Here is a 19,344-nt window from a genome sequence, read left to right as displayed (position 1 = left end):
CAGGACCCTGAGCTTGCCAGGCAGGTGCTTATTCTACTGAGCTATCTCCCTGGCCCAGTTGGTAGTTTATAGTTGCCGGTCACTTGAATAACAGCTGCATAGGGCAGTGCCACTTCTGAAATGCCTTGTGTATGTGAGTATAGGTTGGGTGTGAAGGAAAACAACCTTGGATATGGCTGATGTTTTCTCCATTGCTAGCCCAGGGGAGCAGTCTGCAAAGAAGTTTAGCTACTTGTTCTAGCTGGTGAAACCTGAGGCTAAAATCGAAGGCTTCTTGCTTAGTGTTGTCGAAGGTGCGAGGGCGTCTGGAGATTCCCCTTGTGCATCTGAGAGCATAAAGTCATTAGCACATGAACTGAGCGTCTACTGAGGATTGTGTCCTAAGGACAGAAGAGCTAGCTGTGGCTCTCGCTCTGTAGTGCAGGCTGGTCTTAAACTCATTACGGCCTCAAACTCTCAGCAGTTCCCCTGCCTCAGCCCTTCTGAGTGTTGGTATTCTAGGTGCATGCCACCGCACCTGCCTCTACCCTTCTCCTGTCAGTGGGCACAGGGGTTTTTTTTGTGCATTTTTTCATTTTATATTCAGTACTGGGCTGAATGGCTTTCAAACATTGTGCTGTGTTGTATATTGTAGACCTGGCCCCATGAATGTACTAAATCCTTCCTATTTCTCAGGTGGACTAGTTGGTGTACGCCTAGGCTTCTCTCTCTGTCTGCTTTTCTGTCTGCACATCAAATAGTGAAGTTTTGAGCAAAGTGAATAATTTGTACAGGTCAGGCACCCAAGTGTGAAGCAGGAAGGTGCCATGTCTGAGACTTTTTGTGACCCTGTTTCTGCTCACATCTACTTTTCATTGCCTGCACCCCGCCATATTGTGTGCCCCCTTCATTCCACCTCGCCACCCACCCAGACAATGGCGGATTAATTTACAGTTGCTAAGCGAGGCTATTCAGGGAATTAATTGAAGCAAAGTTTATTCTGCTGTACACACATACACACATACTGTTCTGCCGATCAAAACTGCAGGACATTATTTCAAATAGCTCGACTTTGTACTGCTGGCTAGGCAGCTTCTCTGTCACACCCCCTCAAAGATCTGAAAATTGAATGAAAACAAAAATTAGTTTGGAAGATACTGCTGTAAAACTTTTTAGAGACGAGAAGAAAAACAAATGGAAATGTCCTGAATGTGCTTAGCCAGACAGAAGAGAGAGGAAAAAGGCTTGAAGAATGAAATCAAAACAAAAAATAAATCACTGAAAACTTTCTCCTGAAGATCTGGTGTGGGAATGAGGAAAACGATTGAGATGCGGGCCAGCGTTGGCCCCGAGGCTGCACGGGCCAGGCCTGCGCTAGCTGTGTGGGCTCCAGCAAAAGGTCGCAGCTCTGTCATAAGTGCTCCATCGTCCTTTCTCCTGTCCGTTAGTTTCTTTAAAAGATGTTTATCATGCTGAAATGACTTGTATTTATTGTCTCTTTTTGCTTATCACAGTATATTCTTGTGTTTTTCCACCATAAAGGATACATTTGAGTCATTCGCAGAAAGTCAGGTGTACCTTGAGGCCGTAGTGTTAGGTGAACTAAGATATGCAAGCTCACATATTGCTTGCTTTTTCTCATAAGAGGAAATGAAAGTACAAGTAATTTAAAGAATAAAATGAAGATGGAGATACTTTTTTGTTGCGAATGGTAAGTGGACCAAGTGATGGGAGGAGGGGAGTAAAGAGAATTGACGCGTGCTGTGTGCCTGTACCAGCTCCTCATGCTAACGGTAATCATATTCCGTGAGATGTACTAATAAAGATAATATGATCACCTGGAGGCCAGGGACAGTTAACCATATTGCTTATTGACCTTATTAGTTCCTGTTTCTAAGTTGGCAGCAAATACAGTGTACCGAGCGAAGAGATTAGAAAAACCCGGCTGTATTCTGTGCATGTAACCAATCCCCAAGATGATGGTAAACTGCATGAATTAAAAACATGTGAAAAATAAGAGTTTTAACAAAACAAAACCCCAAATATGCTAGTGTAGAATAATAAAGAAATTTTTAAAGAAATGAAACTAAGCTGGTTAATTCACATATCTAAAGCCCCATTCTTGGCTAACCACTAGAAAATCTGAGATTAAAATCCATGGCTATAAGGCCTTCTAGTCATTTGTATCCCTGAATTTCAATAGCTACAAAGTCAGTGTCTGTAGACGTTTAGTGATTAGAGAGTGAGAATGTTTAAATCCATCTGTTAATTTCTTAGCAGAACACAGAATGCCACTTGGTTGATGTAAAGCAAAACCATGCAGGTTTGGAGGCTTAGAGATTCCGATTGTTAGCTCCTTATAATTAGGCTTCTCTCAGTCTGAAGAGAAAAAATTTTCACAGATCAGTCTGTTCAGACAGGAAAGCCCACTCACTCAGCTGGAGAGATGAAAAGCAATCTGTTTGTCAGGATGGCTCCCAGACCTGGTTCTCAGGCTTACAGGAAGAGAATGCCACTCTGCAAGTCAGCAAAATACCACTGTTGTCCTGTACTTCCCTTCCCCCAAAGAGGCAGATGCCCCAGTAACCCCCGTTGCCCCTCCCTCTCCTAAGTTAGTCCATAAAGCAGACTCTCTTCCTTTGTTCGTGGTCAAAGGCCACCTCACCCTTGACCAGACTGTACCATCCTGGAATAAAGGTAGCACTGTTAGCTTCCTTCTTGCTTGTCCTAGTGGTCTTGGTCACTGCCCGGGGTCTTGCCTGGTACCAGTCTTGGCGCTTTGCCTAGTGAAGCTACGCAGGCTGCGTTTTATCTAATGGAAGTATAGTAAGAAATAAAATTTCTGTTCATATCTTAAGTAGGCTCAAGTAGATTTTAAGAGCCACATAAAATACATCTACACAAAAGGTTGTTAAAACAGTAATGTAATATTGTAAAAGCATAATTTACAGCAAGAAAAAATAAGCACTGGTTATCCCTAAGCAGGTAACATTGTTGCTGTCCTACGATTTAACTCCTGTCTTCCTTACAGAGGCCACAAGGGAAGCTTCCCAATGTACTACATGACTCTCGAGATCCAGGCAGTAAATTGTGGCGTGAAGGTGTCTAGGGGGCTCCTGAGCAGCGGGCTCAGTGTGTGCCCGGCCATGTGTTTCCCCAGGGTCACTCAGTACACTCCGTACCAGCCGGAGGTGTCTCAGGGGAGGCTGGAGAGTTTGCTCAACTTCCAGACCATGGTGTGCGACCTCACAGGCATGGACACAGCCAATGCATCCCTACTGGACGAGGCGACTGCGGCAGCGGAGGCCATGCAGCTGTGTCACAGGTGAGAGGCGCAGCCTGGGACTCCCTGTGGGAGAGGGACATCCTGAAGTTCCTCCTGCTGTACGTGAGGACAGGCTCCACTGTCCCAGGCAGTGCCAAAGACTTGTCACACACATACTTGCCATAGTACACTATACATTTGTATGTTTGAGAGAGGTTCTGTCATTCACTGAAGTAACAAAAAGTTCTGATCTGATTGTTTTTAGTTTTTTTTTTTTACATTTTTTTTTTTTTTTAGAGTGTGTGTGTGTGTGTGTGTGTGTGTGTGTATGTATGGCCACCAGGGGGCAGGGCTGGCCGGCATGTGGTGCTGGGGGGTCGAACCGCGGTCCCTGTGCCTTGCCAAGCTTGTTCCAAGTAGGTGCTTTAGACCACTGAGCCATCTCGCCAGCCCCTGTTTTTAGTTTTGTTTTATTCTTTTTTATTGTTTTGTATGTAGGACAGGGTCTACAGGGTCTCACTACACAGATCGGACTCATAGTGATCCTCCTCTTTTCAGCCTCCCAGACACTGGGATTACAGGTGTGCGCCACCATGCCTAGTCTCAATAGCTGTCTCAGCTGGCCCCAGGAGCGGGGCTGCAGGGCACACCAAGATTCCAATCCCAGCCGCTGCACTCTGCCTAAGCAGGCACATCAGTCTGCTGAGCTATCTGGCTGGCCCATGTTTTCCTTTCTTTTTGAGACAAGGTCTAATTTTGCTCTGTAGTTTAGGCATGCCTTGGATAACTGTGTAACCCAGCCTGGTCTCAAAGGCATGGGGATCCTCCTGCCTCACCCTCCCAAGTGCTGGGATTATAGGCATGTGCCGCCCTGCTCAGCTGTAGTTGTGGTTTTAAAGCCATTGTTGTTACAAGTTGCACAAGAAAGGTATTACCTTTTCTCTTATATAATGTTAAGTTGAGGGATGTTACAGCAAGGAGAGGATGTTATCGAGGACGCATATACTCCGCTGTCATACCTTTTAGATCCTTGTAATTAACAGATGACTGTTGATGTGCTGGCAGTGTTGTGTATGCTCAGAAAAAAGCAAAAGGGAGGGGTTTAGGAATGCTATAGCTAAATAAACCTATGTATGTTTGTGTTTGTGAATTGTATATATATTTGTGTTTGTGTGTACTTATGTGTATTTCTATAGATATAAGTATGTTTGTATTTGTGTGTGTGTGTGTGTGTGTGTATTTGTGTGTGTGTGTGCATGTGTGTGTTTGGGGCACTGGCAGAATTTAATCCTGGGCCTCATGTGTGCTGAGCAAGCCTCTACCGCTAGTGACTCTCCAGCTCTTTTATTTTTCTTCCCTCCCTAGTGTAGTATGGGTTGAAACCAGGACTTCACAGTGAGCTACAGTGAACCCTTGACTTGCGAACTGTATTCATTTGTGAGGGCTGGTTGTAACTCAAATTATAAGTCAAGACCTTTCCCATAAGAAATAATGGAACTACCTATGAAGTGCTGTGAATCTTCCAAAGCATCCTTTAACTAACCTTTTCATAATAAAGTTGGGCTGTATAATGTGCATGATTTACAGGAAACACGAGTAATTTTCCCAGTGTATTCACCAAAAAGTTATAAAATGGTCCTAGTTTACCAGGAGCAAACTAGGTCCTAGTTTACCTAGTGTACTCGTCCCTCAGTTCCTCAACATCACTAGTCTACCTAGTTTACCAATGTTCTATTGTGCTCACCATTCAAGTTGACATCTCTGGCTTGAGGATGGGAGGATGGAATGGAAGGTGGTTATTTGGCAGAAGACTCTCCCTCCATAGGAACATCGGGAAGCTGCCTCTCCAGTGTCCTTTCTCTCCTTGAGAGAGTCTGTAGCCCACTAGGACCTGCTTCTGGCTCACTAGGTCTCAACCTTTTCAGAACCAAAAGCTGGACCAAGGTTGTCTGTTTCTCTTTTCCTTAACATTGTTGGGTAGTGTGGCATGATGCTGTCACTAAGCAAGTGATGCATTGATTGGCGTTTTCTCTGACAGGATGGGTCTTCTCCATACATGTTTGTAGGTCTATTTTTTTTTTAAGTTTTAATTTTTTTTTTAATTTCAGAAGAATTTTGCAGAACTAATTATTGATACCCCACTCCCTTCAGAAAGCTCCTCAGCTGCCATTCTCTGTGACCCGGCCAGAAGCTGCCGAAATTCCTCTGTAGAAGGCTCCGCTGAGAGCTCCTCTCTCAGTTCCTCAACATCACCACTGTCTACCTGCAAGCCTGTGGACTCTGCTATAGTGACAGGGTCGTCAATCACAGGGCCAGTTGAAGGCTCAGGCTCCTCTGCACAGCCTCTAAAGTCTCTCTGCTGTATATTTTTAGGCCACACTTTCTTCCAGGAAGAGCTCATAGTCCTTAGACATTGGCCCAGGATTTCTCAACCCCACACAAGTCAGGGTGCTGTAATGTTTCTTCTAGGACGCCTTCAGGTTTCAATCTATTTGAGACCATCTGAAAGGGATTCAGGAACAGTGCCTTGGCGTATAGCTTCTCAAAGTTAGCTATCACCTGCTGGTCCATAGGCTGCAATCAAGGAGTTGTGTTAGGTGGGAGGAACTTGACGAGAGCCATGGGGATTCTTCAGCCAATTCTTGTTGAAAAATCTCATGTGTGAGCAGGAGCATTGTCCGTGATGAACAGAGCCTGGAGTGGTAAACCTTTGTCCTCTACATATTTAACAGTAGGACAGAAAGCCTCCCTGATCCATCCAAGAAGAAGTACTCTTGTTACCTGGCTTTTGCCTTAGATCTGTACATGACCTCTAGCTTATTCTTCTTGACTTTGTTTTTGTGAACACTATAGTGGTCTCAGAGTAAGGAGACAAGAGAGGCTTTATCCTGAGGTCACCACTCACATTGGCGCATAGCAGTAAGCTTCCTCTGTCCTTCGCGGGCTTGTGGCCTGGCATTTTCTTCTCTTCCTGGGTAATGTATGCTCACTTGGACATTTTCTTCCAGGAAAGGCCAGTTTCATCACAGTGGAAAGCTTCATGAGAACAAAAGCCATTTCTCTGTGTCGTCATTTTTAAATTTTTATTTTTTCCTGTATTTTAGGGAAGAGTCTACAGGGTGTTCAGGGTCTCGCTACTAGTTTGGACTCCTAGTGATCCACCTGTTTACAGCCTCCCAAGAGCTGAGATTACAGGCATGCACCACCATGCCCAGTCTCAATCAAAGGCTCAGTGTACCCCGGGGGCGGGGCTGGGGCCAGAGTGGCAGGTTTAGGGATCAGACACCCCCACCTCCTGCTTGCAGGTGCTTTAATCTGCTGAGCTATTTGGCCGGCCCCCCACTGAGCTATTTGGCCAGCCAGTGTCATCATTTTTTTCTCCATTGCCCCATCTCAGTTTCTTTTTTTTTTTCTCCAAATGCCTTCAGGGCAGGTTTGGAAGAAAGTAGTTACTTTTTTTTTTTGCAGAACCAGGGATTGAACTCAGACCCTTGTGCTTGCCAGGGAAGTGCTTATTCTACTGACCCATCTCCTCAGCCCCCCATCTCAGTTTCCTTTTGAAATTTATTCTCATTTTATGATACCTATTGTACATTTGGGATCTTATTTACTCTTTTTCAGCTTTTCACATTAGGGAAGCAATGTAATGTTTACACATGTGTGTCTGGTTTATTTCCTTAGGAGTATGGTCTAGAGTTGCATCCATTTACCTAGAAATGTCTCTAGTTTCTCCTTCTTTATGGCTGAATAGTGCTCCATTGTACAAAAAGACCACATCTTAAGTATCCATTCGTCAGTTGATGGGCATCTGGTTTGTTTCCAAGATCTAGCTACAACAAATTGTGCTGCTGTAAACATGGGTGCACAATATCGCTGTGGTATAATGTTTTTAATTCTGTTAGAAGATACCCAGAAGGGAAATAGCTGGGTGCAATAGGGCCTCCAATCCTAGTTTTTTGAGGAATCTTCACACTGATTTCCACAGTGGGTGCACCAGTCTATACTCCTCCCAACCATGGAGAAGGGTTCCTTTTTTCCCCACAGCCCCTCCAGCATTTGTTATTGGTTGATTTCTTGATGATAGCCATTCTTTCTGGGAGAATCTCTGTGTTGTTTAATTTGTGTCTCTCAAATGACCAGTTGTGTTGAACATTTTTAATATGTTTATTTGCTATTTGTATTTGTTCATCTGCAAAGTATAAATTCATTTTAGATGCCCATTTTGGGGTTGGAGCTTTAAATTTAGTAGGTCTGGTTTTTTGTTTTGTTTTTTGAGTTCTTTATATGTTCTCAGTAGTAGTCCTTTGTCTAAGAAAGAGCTGACAAATACTTTTTTTCTCACACTGTTGGTTTTCTCTTTATTCTCTTGGTGATTTCAAAACCTTTTTAATAAGCTAAAATCTCAGTAGTAGATTCTTTATGATAGTTCCTCCTTTGCCTATATTAATAGCTTCAAGAGTTCTACCTGTTCTGTCCTCCAGCAGATTTATTTCTGTTTTAATATTTAGATCTTTTAGGGGCTGTGGATGTAGCCCAGCTGAATGGCATAAATGCCTGCCTGGCAAGTGCAAGGTCCTGAGTACTGGAAAAAAAAAAAAATCTTTGATCCATTTCAAATTCAGTTTAATGTATGGTGAAGGATATGAGTCCACTTTTAATCTTTGGCATGTGGAAAGCCAGTTTTTACAACAATATTTAATAAAGAGGCTACCTTTCTTCCAGTGAAACTGTTTGGCATCTTTGTCAAAGATAAGGCAGCTGAGTATGTCTAGAGTTATTTCTGCTTCTTATACTCTATTCCATTAGTCTTCAGGTCTGCTTTTTTGCCAATAACATGCTGTTTTTAATCATAGTAGCTTTGTAGTATAATTTCAAGTGAGGGATTATGATTCCCCACTGCCTTGCCTTTGTTGTCCAGAATTGCCTTTGCTATTCTGGGTCTTTTCTTGGTCCAAATGATTTTTGGGATTATTTTCTCTAATTCTGTGAGATATGCTATTAGAATTTTGATAGGAATTAAATTAAATCTGTGTAACATTTTTGAAAGTATGGAGATATTCACTATATTGCTTGTTACTTTCGTTTTCTGATATCCTTTTCAATTTCCCTTTTCAGTGAATACTATAGATTTTAATGTAGAAGTCTTTTATATCTTTCATTACATTGAGTTCTACATATTTCATTATTTTGTATGATACTGTAAAAGGTGTTTTTTCCCTAATTTCTATCTCAGTGACTTTGTTATTGGTGTAGAGGAAAGCTACTGATTTTTGAATGTTGACTTTGTATCCAACTATGCTACTGAATTTGCTTATTAAATCTTGGAATTTTTTAGTGGAGTTTGTGGGCTACGTAGGGTATCATGTCCTCTGCAAATATAAAAATGTTAAGTTGACTTCTTCCTGTCCTATCCTTATTCCTTTTATGTCTTTCTCTTATATAGTTGCTCTGGCTAGTTTCCAGGACTATGTTAAGTAAGAGTGGAGACAGTGGACATTCTTGTCTTCTTGATTTTAAGAGAAAGCCTTCCATTTCAACCATTTAGTATAATGTTGGCTGTTGTTTTGCACAGGTGGCTTTTAATCAAGTTGAGATTAAGACCATCTATTCAAATTTTCTGTACCGAGTTTTCAACATGAATGGGTGCTAGACTTTGTCAAAAGCTTTTTTCTGTATGTATGGAAATGATCATATGATTTTTGTCCTTGGACTTAATAATATGATATAGTACATTTAGTGACTTACTAAATTTACTCTGTTGAACCATTCCCACATCCCTGGGATGAATCCCACCTGGTCATGGTGTATACTCTTCTTGGTGATTTGCACCATTTTGTTTTTCTGATTTTCGTTGATGATTTTGTACCTTTGCTTATTAAGGAGACTGACCTGTGGTTCTCTTTTTTAGTTGGGTCTCTTCTGATTTTGGTATCAGGGTAATTCTTTCAGGAATGAATTTGGGAGTATTGCTTCCCTTTCAATTTCATTGGAGTTTGAGAAATAATAATATTGGATCTTCTTGAAATTTCTTGTAGAATTCAGAACTGGGTCCATCAGGGCCTGGACTTCCCTTTGATGAGTTTCAGTTGCAACTTTGACTTCATTGATTGATATTGGTTTATTTAGGATTTTTATGTCTTCTTGATTTAGCATTAGTAATTCGTGTGCATTTAGGCATCTCCATTTCTTTTGATTTTTCTCTTACTAAAATATGACTTCAAAATAGGTATCAATGATATTCTGAGTTTGTGCATTGTCTGTTGTGATTTCACCCTTTTCATTCCTCATTGCCTATTTTTCAGTATTTTCATTCCTTTTTTTAAAAAATAAGGTTTTCTAAGAATTTCATCAATTTTATTTAATCCTTCAAAGAACCAAATTTTCAATTCTTTGATTCTTTGTATTGTTTTCTTAGTCTGCATTGCATTCATTTCTGCTCTGCTTTTTATAAGTTTCTTCCTTGTACAAGCTTCCAGCCTTGGCCTATTCTTCTTTTTAGAAGTTTGAGGTTCAACATTAAGTTGTTTATTTGAGCTCACTCTGTTTTCCTGATATGGGTGTTGCCTGCTATACAGTTCCTGCTTAACACTGCCTTCATTGTGTCCTGTAAGTGTCAGTATGTTGTATTGTTGTTATTACTTAATTTTAGAAACTGTCTAATTTCTTCTTTGATTTTTCATCTGTGATCCTTTGGTTGTTTTGGAGGGTACTATGTAATTTCCATATATTTATGAAGTTTTTGGTTTCTTTTTCCACTGATTTCCAATTTTATTGCACTGTGGTCTGATAATATGCATGGGGTAATTCCTTTGCATTTACTTAAGCATGTTTTATGAGCTAGTAAGTAGTCTATTTTGGAGAATGTCCATGCACAGCTGAAAAGAATGTATATTCTTATGTTTTGGGGTAGAACACTCTAGACCTGTATTAAGTCCATTTGTTGAAAAGTTTGGTGCATTTCTAATATTGTATTGTTTATTTATTTATTTTGGTTGATCTTTCTTTTTGAGACAGTGGGGCTTTTAGATCCACCAGTGCAACTGTATTAGTGCTTAATTGATTTTTCATGCCCACTACTATTTGTTTTATATTGTTGGGTGCACTGGTATTTGCATAAGTATTTATGATTGTTTATCTCTTCCTCCTAGATTGTTCCCTTTACAAGGATGGATTGGCCTTCTTTGTTCCTCTTAATCAATCTTGACTTGAAATTCACTTTACCTTCAGATGGAATAGCTACCCCTGCTTTTTTTCTGAGCTCCTGTCACATGGAGCATTGTTTTTCATCCTTAGACTTTCAGTCTGTGAATTTCTTTTTGAATTAAATATGTTTCTTGTGTGCAGCCTATTGTTGGCTCTTGGTTTTTGATCCATTCTTCCAGGCTGTGTCTTTTGCTGGGTGATTTGAGTCCATTAATATTGATGGTTCTATTGATGTGCATTCAGTTATCCTTGCCTTTCTATTTTTCTATTATTGGCGTCCCTTCTTTTTCCTCCCCTCCTGGTTTGTTTGCCTTTCCTGGTGGATTCTTTCTGTTGAGATTCATGGAATTGTAATCCTTGTTATCTCTTTTAGAATGTCCTTCAAAACATTTTAGAGTGCTGGTTTGGATTTCCTAAGATGTTCTTTGACGTGGAAGTATCTTATTTCTCCATCAGTTTTGAAAAATACTTTTGGTGGTTACATCAGTCTGGGGTGATGGTTATTTCCCTTTAGAAGATGAAATACTTCATTCCGAACTCTCCTTCACTCGAGGGTTTTTGCTGTGATTCTGATGGACTTTCCTTTCTAGGTGACTTTTTTTCCTCCCACAGGAGCTTTTAAGATTCTATTCTCATGTTGAATTTCTGGAATCTTCAGTGTAATCCTGGCTATAGATTTTTTTTTTTTTAATTCTGTATAGTTGGAGTTGTATATGCCTCACTTAACTATGCCAAATTCTTTTTCTGCACTATGGAAGTTTTGTGGCATATTGTCTGTGAATAGTTTTTGTATATCATTTGTATTTTTTCCTGCTTTTTATTGATTCTAATCTTAAATTATTCTTCTTTGCCTCATGTGTATTCATTTCTCATGGGCTTTGCTATTTTTTTTTTTTTTTAATATTTATTTATTTTTATTTATTACATTTTTTTTTTTTTTTTGGAGGAACTGGGGATTGAACTCAGGCCCTGGCGCTTGCCAGGGAAGGGCTTTGCTATTTTTAAGAAATCGTTCTTTTCGTGATTGCTACCTGCAAGCCTGTCTTCTGTATCTGAGGTCCTCTCCTCCTATTGGCCTTATCTGCTGCAGATACTTTTAATGGAACTTTTAGTCCCCTGGATATCTTCTTGAATCTGCCTTCTGGATTCCATTTCTTTCCTGTGCTGAGCATTCCTAGCTTTCATCATTTAAACTCCTCTACTTCCTTTTGACTGTATCTACTCTAATGTCACTAAGCGTGGTTTTCATCATGGACCCTATTTCTTCAGTTAACTGAGAGATTATTTCTGATTTGATTTTTTTTTTTTTTTTTTAATAGCCTCTGTCTCGGTTACTTTTTGCTCATTGCTGGGACAAACACCCAACATTCAAAAATGAAGGAAAGAAAGGTTCATTTAGCTTACAGTTTGTGGAGGTTTCAGCCTATACTCAGGTGGCTCCCAGACAGAGCGGCACATGGCAGAGAGCAGCAGTTTATGGCAGCAGAAAACAGCAAAGACCAAAGGGAAGGGCAGCAGCTGTGGCTTCTAGCCAGCCTCTCTCCCGTCCTTATATTATGAACAAGGTACCCCTGGGGCTGGAGGTGTAGAATTCACACAATGTCCATGCCCTCCTCTTGCACAGGATGAGGATGTTTACAAACTAAGAATCCTGGCTCTCTGCTGAGTCACTTAATTAAACTTCTAAATTTCTCAAGTTGATACAGTGTGTCAACCAGTACAGCCTCATTTAGTTGCTCTGTTGGCACCACTTAATAGAGGCCGGGTAGGTGGCTTTAGGATCATCCTACCTCACTGCCCCCTGGGTTTGCCTTTGATGAATGGAATGTTTTGGGTCGCTTCTTGTTTAAGTATTTTGTCATCTATTTTATTTATTTATTTTTAGTTTAATTTCTGGGGTGATGCTTGTAAGTTGCTTATGTTGGGTTTCATTATTGCTAATATTTGGAACCCTTAGGAAATGGGTACTTCTCTGAGGCATTTTCCAGGTTCAGCTTGTTTTTTGGGTTTGAGATTGTTGCAAGATCCTACCTGTTCCATTTATGGAGGATAAATAGTTTCTGCCTCTTTGGTCCAGTCCCTTGTTCTTCAGCACTGTGCCACAGGATTATCTGGAACCTTTAGTCAGTCTCAGTCTTGGAGTACCAGCAGGAACAGCTGGTCAGAGCAATTATGTCAGTTTTGGATATAATTCATAGTTTTTGTTTTTTTTTGTTTTTTTTTTAGGTGCCCAGCACAGCAGAGAAATAGGCAGAAGGAAAAAGGGAAAGGGGCTTTATTATCTTTGAGGACATGGAGAGAAGGTGGGAAGATAAGAAATTCTCTGGAGTTGAACAAAGGGAGGCTGAGGTCTTTATGGCCCCTGCCAGGGGTGGAGTTTAAGGGGGGTGTTTAGATATACCTGAGGAGCTGATTGGGGGTCTTCCCTGAGGCGGAGGGAAGAGTGAAAGGAAATTGTACCCTAGGCCAAGTTGGAGAAGCAGGGAAGTAGTCTTGGGAAGATGGGCCTTTGTTTTAAGGGCATTGGCCATATTAGATGACCACCATGATGATTTTAGTAATTCCCACTAGGGCCAGAACCTATCAACAATGATATCAGCAGTGACAATGGCATCAAACACAGCCTAAAAAGTGACAAACAGAGCTAACCACTAATTTGCCATCTTTAAGTCTATGAACTAGATTTGTGGTTATATAACAAATGTAAGGCCCCCCAAAATTATATGCACTATATATGGGTTAGGGAGAAAATAGAGAAGTGGAAGGAGAGGAAGAGATGAGGCTGGAGGGTTGGCGATATAGCTCAGTGGCATAGCCCCTGCCTGGTAAGCACAAGGTCCTGAGTTAGAGTACCACCCTCCAAAAAAGAAGGCCCAAGGATGAAGGGGGGATCACGCTAACTTTAGGATACTATTACAGAAGACTAGAAGGAAAGAGAAAAGGAAAAGATCAGAAGAAGAATAGAACAACAACCTCAAAGAAGCTAAAAACCGTGCCCACACTCATATAAAACCAAGATCAAATACTGGAGGAAAAGAAAACCACCACAACAACCAAAAACAAAAGAGAGGGGAAAAATAAAATGCCCACTTCCAGCTCTGTGTCTGCTGTCACTGGCCGCAACGCTTGGAGGGTCCTGGTCGGTGGTGTTTTACCCCAGCAAGGAAGCCGCAGGTTTAGTGGGGGTGGTGGATGATCTCAGCAGCCCACAGCTTGTGGCTGAGCAGCCTCATTCAGCCTGCAGCTGTCAGCTCACTGTCCCGATCCTGAGCCCAGCCGGGAGCTGCTTTACGGAGTCAGCAGCCCCTCTGAGTTCTGAGCTCATCCGGCCCCTCCCAGAGATGTCTCCTGGCCAGTTGTTCTATCCCATGGGACCCCTGCGCCCTCTGCACTCACCACCAGCTAGCATAGTCCTTCACATCTCGTGCCCCCTTCTACTGCGCACCTCTCCCTGGAGGTCTCTGGGGTCGCGGGTCTCCGAGTGTCCACAGGTTTGAACCGCTCTTCCCATGCAGTGAATCCTGACCCAAGGACAGGCTCTACCAGCCATCTCCTCCTCCTCCTCCTTCAACGTTTCTCTCTCCACACTCTCCATGGGCTTCAGTTCATGCTTGAGATCTTCCTCTATCCAGGGGACCCACTTCCCTCCTCCTCGTCTCCTTCACATTGCTATATTCCAGCCTCTGCACAGCCACTCTCAAGAGAGGTTCTTTCTCTGCTGCTCATCACGCTACCATCTTTGTGCTTCTCCTGTGCCAGCATTTTGAAGTGCTCTAGGTTATTTTCAGCATCCCCACTTTTGGCAGATCTTCTGCTTGGCTCCTGTAGACTTGGGGGTGGAGAGATGAAGCCTGAACTCTGCGCGCAGGTCGGGCATGGTGGTCTCTGGTAGATTCCAGCCAAGGAGCCTTCTGGTTCCGGAACAGCGTCGGAGTGAATGCCGGCCCTTCTTGCTGCTGGGGACTGGCAGCCACCAAGGAAAGCCACCCACCCAGCTGTGGCCGTGGGCCTCAGTGGGGCACTGATTTCCAGCTCTTCTTCTACCTTCTCGCTGCTCCCCCAGCAGCCTCTTTCTCTGTATGAAAGCGTTCACCTCCCGCTTGAGAAGCTGAGGGTTTTCCCTCCGATGTGCAGTTCGCCAAGAACCACTAGTGTCAACATCATCTCCTGTGCAGGTGCTTAATTCATTTCCTCCCGTTAGTTCTCATCCTGGGTGCCTGCATTCAGATTTATCCTGGGGAAGCAGCCCACAGAGCTTAGCGGTATGGCTGTCTTGGAGACAGCGTCTGGCTGTGCAGTTCAGGCCGGCGTGGACCTCACTGTGTAGCCAAGCCTCATTCCCAAGGCACGTGCCACCGGTCTGTTTCTTGGGTGTCTTTCTGGGAAATGGCACGTGGGGCACAATACACATTACTCCTCCCCACCGCAGATACATGCTTTGTCATCCAGGTGTGTTTGTGATGCGTGAACTGTTACGCATCCATGTCAGTTTTGTTTCTGAAGAGCTCCTGAGATTTGGGTTCTTGAATCAACTCTGGTTTTTGTGATTCCATGTGCACCACAGCCTGTCTGAGTCCTTCCCTCTTTTTACTGAGTGGGTGCTTGGCTCATTTCTCTAGATGCTCCTTTTAGTAATAAAATGCTAAGATGTTTTAGAAGGACTTTTTTGTTTGTTTTTAATTTTTATGTGTGTCTATCATTGCCCTTTGCTTTTCTTTCATTTTTTTCATCTTTTAAAATTTGGGGCTGGCAAGATAGCTCAGCAGACTAAGCTCCTGCTTAGGCAAGCGCAGGGACTAGCATTAGGGACAGGGGTTTGATCCCCAGCACCAGATGCTGCTTTAGCCGGGCCTCCGAGCCATGCTGAGCCTGTCGCTGAGACCAGGCACGGTAGCCCATGCCTGTAATCCCAGCACTGGGGAGGCTGAGAGCAGGAGAATCACTGTGAGCCCGAGCTACATAGAGACCCTGTACCAAATACATTTAAAAAAAAAATTAACTATATGAAACTAGCTGTGCAAAATGGGGTTGGAGTGGGTGCTGGATTTAAGTTGGGATTGCAGTTAGTACGTATCACTAGCTAGTAATGAACCAGAGCTTTCTGTACCGTGCTCAGAGCCATCTCAGACTCGCTGATTTTTGTTAATGTTTGTGTTTGTGCTTTTTCTTTTCAACAGACATAATAAGAGGAAGAAATTTTTTGTCGACCCTCGTTGCCACCCCCAGACAGTAGCTGTTGTCCAGACTCGAGCCAAGTAATTATATTCATTTGTCTATTGAAGCCAGGGCAAGGACATTCATATCCCTGCAGTGTCTCCTTTCCTCACCTCCTCTGTGACCAGGGGTGGACCTGCTTTTAACTGGGGTTCTGGAGGTTCTTACTTTTCATTTTTCCCAGGAATGTCTCTAATAATACACTGTCATAATCAAGGGGGAATTTCATGGTGCTTAGTTGCCTTTTTCTTTATGGTAAGCTGTCTTACCATTTTATCTTTCTTCATGAAAAGAACATTAAAAATGTTAAAACCATTTTAGTAGGATTTTGGAAAGTCTGAGGAACAGGAACATTAAGCTCACAATAGTTGTAGCTTGTGTAGTCTCTGAAAACATAGTTTATAGGGAATCCACTCAATACATCCTGTAATATGGCTTAGATAGATTAAAGTTTGTTGTATTCTTTAGTACTGTACCAGGAAACAAAAACATAGCACAGCCACCACGGCGCCTATTTGCTTTCTCATTGAGCCACGGTGCCCGTGCTTCCCCCACCCCCTACTACCACCCCCTCAGAAGGGATTTCCTGACCTGTGATCATTACAAGGAAGTTCTTTCCATGAAAGGACCAGGTGTGGGCCTGGGAAGATGGAGAAAATGAGTTACCCGAAATGGAACTGTAGTTAATTTGCTTATCCTATACACAAATGCATGATTGCTCCATGTTTTATACCTTTCCAGATTTCGAGGAGTCCTCATTGAGCTGAAGTTACCCCATGAAATGGACTTCAGTGGGAAGGATGTCAGTGGGGTTTTGTTCCAGTATCCAGACACTGAGGGGAAGGTGGAGGACTTCACAGAACTCGTTGAGCAAGCCCATGAGAGTGGGGTAGGCAGAGACCCTTTGGGGGCTCGGGAGTGTACGCTGTAGCTTCTGTCTGTCTGTCTAGCATTCTTTTGCTGTTTCATAATTTTCCTACCACTGTCATATGAAACAGTACAAGTCTGCTTCCTACCTCCTTCCTCTTAGTTTTTATTTACTGATTCCTGGCACATGGTAGACACTCAGTAGATATTGAATGAATGAATGAATGAATGAATGTGAATAATGAATGAATGAATGTTAATGAATATGACTGAATGAATGAATATGAATGAATGAATGAGTCAATCAATCAATCAGGGGAGTTCACAGGACTCTGAGCTGGCTCAGCCAGCTGGCCTGCTCACAGCGAAAGGGGACCGCCCAGACCTTCCTCTCATTTCCTCTCCAGAGCCTGACCTGCTGTGCTACTGACCTTCTAGCTCTGTGTATCTTGAGGCCCCCTGGAGAATTCGGGGTGGACATTGCCCTGGGCAACTCTCAGCGGTTTGGCGTGCCACTGGGCTATGGGGGACCACACGCAGCCTTTTTTGCTGTCAAAGAAAGCTTGGTGAGGATGGCGCCTGGCAGGATGGTGGGCGTGACGAGGTAAGGTCGCCTTCCCTCATGCGGGTTCTGAGTTTCCTGTCCTTTCTTCTCTTCACACATGGTGAGCGTTGCTTCTATGTAATAGGGTTGTGTTGGGTCTGGTAAAGAAAAGGACAACACAGACTGTGAAGGGGAGTCTGGGGCATGAACTAGCTTTTCTCAAACACCATAATATTTGTACATGTTTGAAAAAGCCTGACTACAGCATACTAGTGTCACCATTGTTATGTAAGTGCATTCATTTAGGCTGATGGACGCCTTGAGAAGAGTGAAGATCTATGTGTGTTTTGTTCTAACCTGTTTCTTTCTCAAAAGTATCATCCTGCCACATTGTTTAAGTGCAAGAGAGATTTATAAAGTGCACACTGTGAGTCACGTGGCTCCTCTGCCACTTGCCCATTCAAGTAATTTTTTGTTAGCCTGTACCAGGAATTGAACTCAGGACCTTGTGCTTGCCAGGAAGGTGTATGTACCTCTGAGCCAAATCCCCAGCCCTTTTTGGAGTTTTAAAAGTAATCTTTACTTGTAGAGACTGGGTGTGGTGGCATGCACCTGGAATCTCAGCACTTGGGAGGCTGAAAAACAAGAGGAGTTTACTTTACTTTTAAAATTTGTATATGAGCATTACAGGAAACACCACAAGAAGTGAAGAATGAAGTAATTTGCAGTCCTAAGCCGCCTAGCTGGATGTGTCCTGGGGCTCGTGTGGACACACACAGCCTGCCACATGGTGTGGCTGAGACTACAGTGTGCGTCATGCTTTCCCAAGCGTTGTTAATACTCACCAATTCAAACTCTTAAAGCTACAGGAGTATTTTTGGTAGCTGGAAATTTGCTATCACAAACCAATCTCAGGAATTTTCTAGATGCGCCTTTATTGCTTCTAATTGATGAAGCTTCTCCCAATAACACTCTAGAGGAGCTGGGCGTGGTGGTAAACGCCTGCCACCCCAGTAGGGTGGGAGGTCGAGGAAGGAGGGTTGCAAGCTTGATTCTCGCCTTTGAACCAAACATTGACTCAAAAAAAAAAAGAAAAAAAAGAAAAGAAAAGGCTGGGGATGGGGCTCAGTGTGAAAGCAGTGGAGCAGAAGCAACTCGGAAGGATGCCAGGATTCATTAGTACTGGGAAAATTTAGCATGATCTTTTTGCGAACAGCCAAGTGATGAACATAGGTGAATAACTGGGTGAATGGTAAAGACCTGAAGTACTGTGACACAGCAGCTTTTTAGTGTATAGTTGCGCTAAGTATTGTTCTCTCAGCTTGCTTTTTGCGATGTCTCTTGCTGATAAGGCAGGGGACTTTCTCACTTAAAAGCTTTGGTATATTCATTATTGTTGGCTGATTTCCATAATTTATTTTTCTGAAGATGAGACCTCAAACTTTTCAATTGTAATAGAGAGGAAAAAATGTGTGAGATAGTGGTAAGACTTAACTTTTTGTTGTTGTTGTTGTTGTATTTAGTACAGGGTCTACAGGGTGTACAGGGTCCTACTACATAGATTGGACTTGTAGCGATCTGCCTGTGTTCAGCCTCCCAAGAGCTGGGGCTGCATGCCACCATGCCCAGCCTATTTTTTTTTTTTTTTAATTTTATTTATTTAATTAATTTATTTTGTGTGTGTGTGTGGCCAGCTCAGCCCACCAGGGGGCGGGGCTGGCTGGCATGTGGTGCCGGGGGATTGTCCCTGTGCTTTGCTAAGCTTGTTCTAAGTAGGTGCTTTAGACCACTGAGCCATCTCCCCAGCCCCTATTTTTGTTTTTAAATAGCCAGTCCTTGTACTTCTGGAACAGAAATTCTGTTTTCATAGTGTTTCCCTTCTTTCTGTTTATACCAGGAAACTGAGAGTGAAATTTAATTCTAAGTCATCATCATTGTGTTAGGCAGGGTAATTCTGGGGATTTTTTATTTTTTATTTTTTGGACACAGGTTCTGACTATACAGTTCAGATTGGCCTTGAACTCGATAGGTAGTACAAGGTACCGTTGAATGCACAGTGGTCTTCTGTGTGCTGGGATTATAGGCACATGCCACCACCAAACCCCACCCTGGGAATTTCTTTACACTGTTCTGGCCTGGAGGATTAGCCTTCACTAGTTGTAACTCAGAGACCTTGCATTCCTTTGTATCTCTTGAGTGCAAAGGAGAAAAACAAAACAAAACAAAACAAAACAAAAGAACAGTGGACTTTTTAAAAAAGGATGGCTTGGAA

General features: G+C 42.7%; 1 protein-coding gene across 1 annotated transcript in view; it reads left to right on the top strand.

Moving 5' to 3' along the window:
* Positions 1–19,344, top strand: part of Gldc (glycine decarboxylase) — a 123,612-nt gene that overhangs the window by 33,212 nt on the left and 71,056 nt on the right. The window contains exons 5-8 of the mRNA XM_023715826.1: positions 3,140–3,304; positions 15,625–15,702; positions 16,403–16,550; positions 16,936–17,132. Coding sequence (XP_023571594.1) covers positions 3,140–3,304; positions 15,625–15,702; positions 16,403–16,550; positions 16,936–17,132 — 588 coding nt within the window. The remainder of the gene's footprint in view (positions 1–3,139; positions 3,305–15,624; positions 15,703–16,402; positions 16,551–16,935; positions 17,133–19,344) is intronic.

The sequence above is a fragment of the Octodon degus genome, unplaced genomic scaffold (assembly GCF_000260255.1).
Source record: "Octodon degus isolate 3935 unplaced genomic scaffold, OctDeg1.0 scaffold00044, whole genome shotgun sequence".
Classification (NCBI taxonomy): Eukaryota; Metazoa; Chordata; class Mammalia; order Rodentia; family Octodontidae; genus Octodon; species Octodon degus.
The sequence above is the reverse complement of the archived record's forward strand: the minus strand, read 5'-3'. Positions and strand labels throughout refer to the sequence as shown.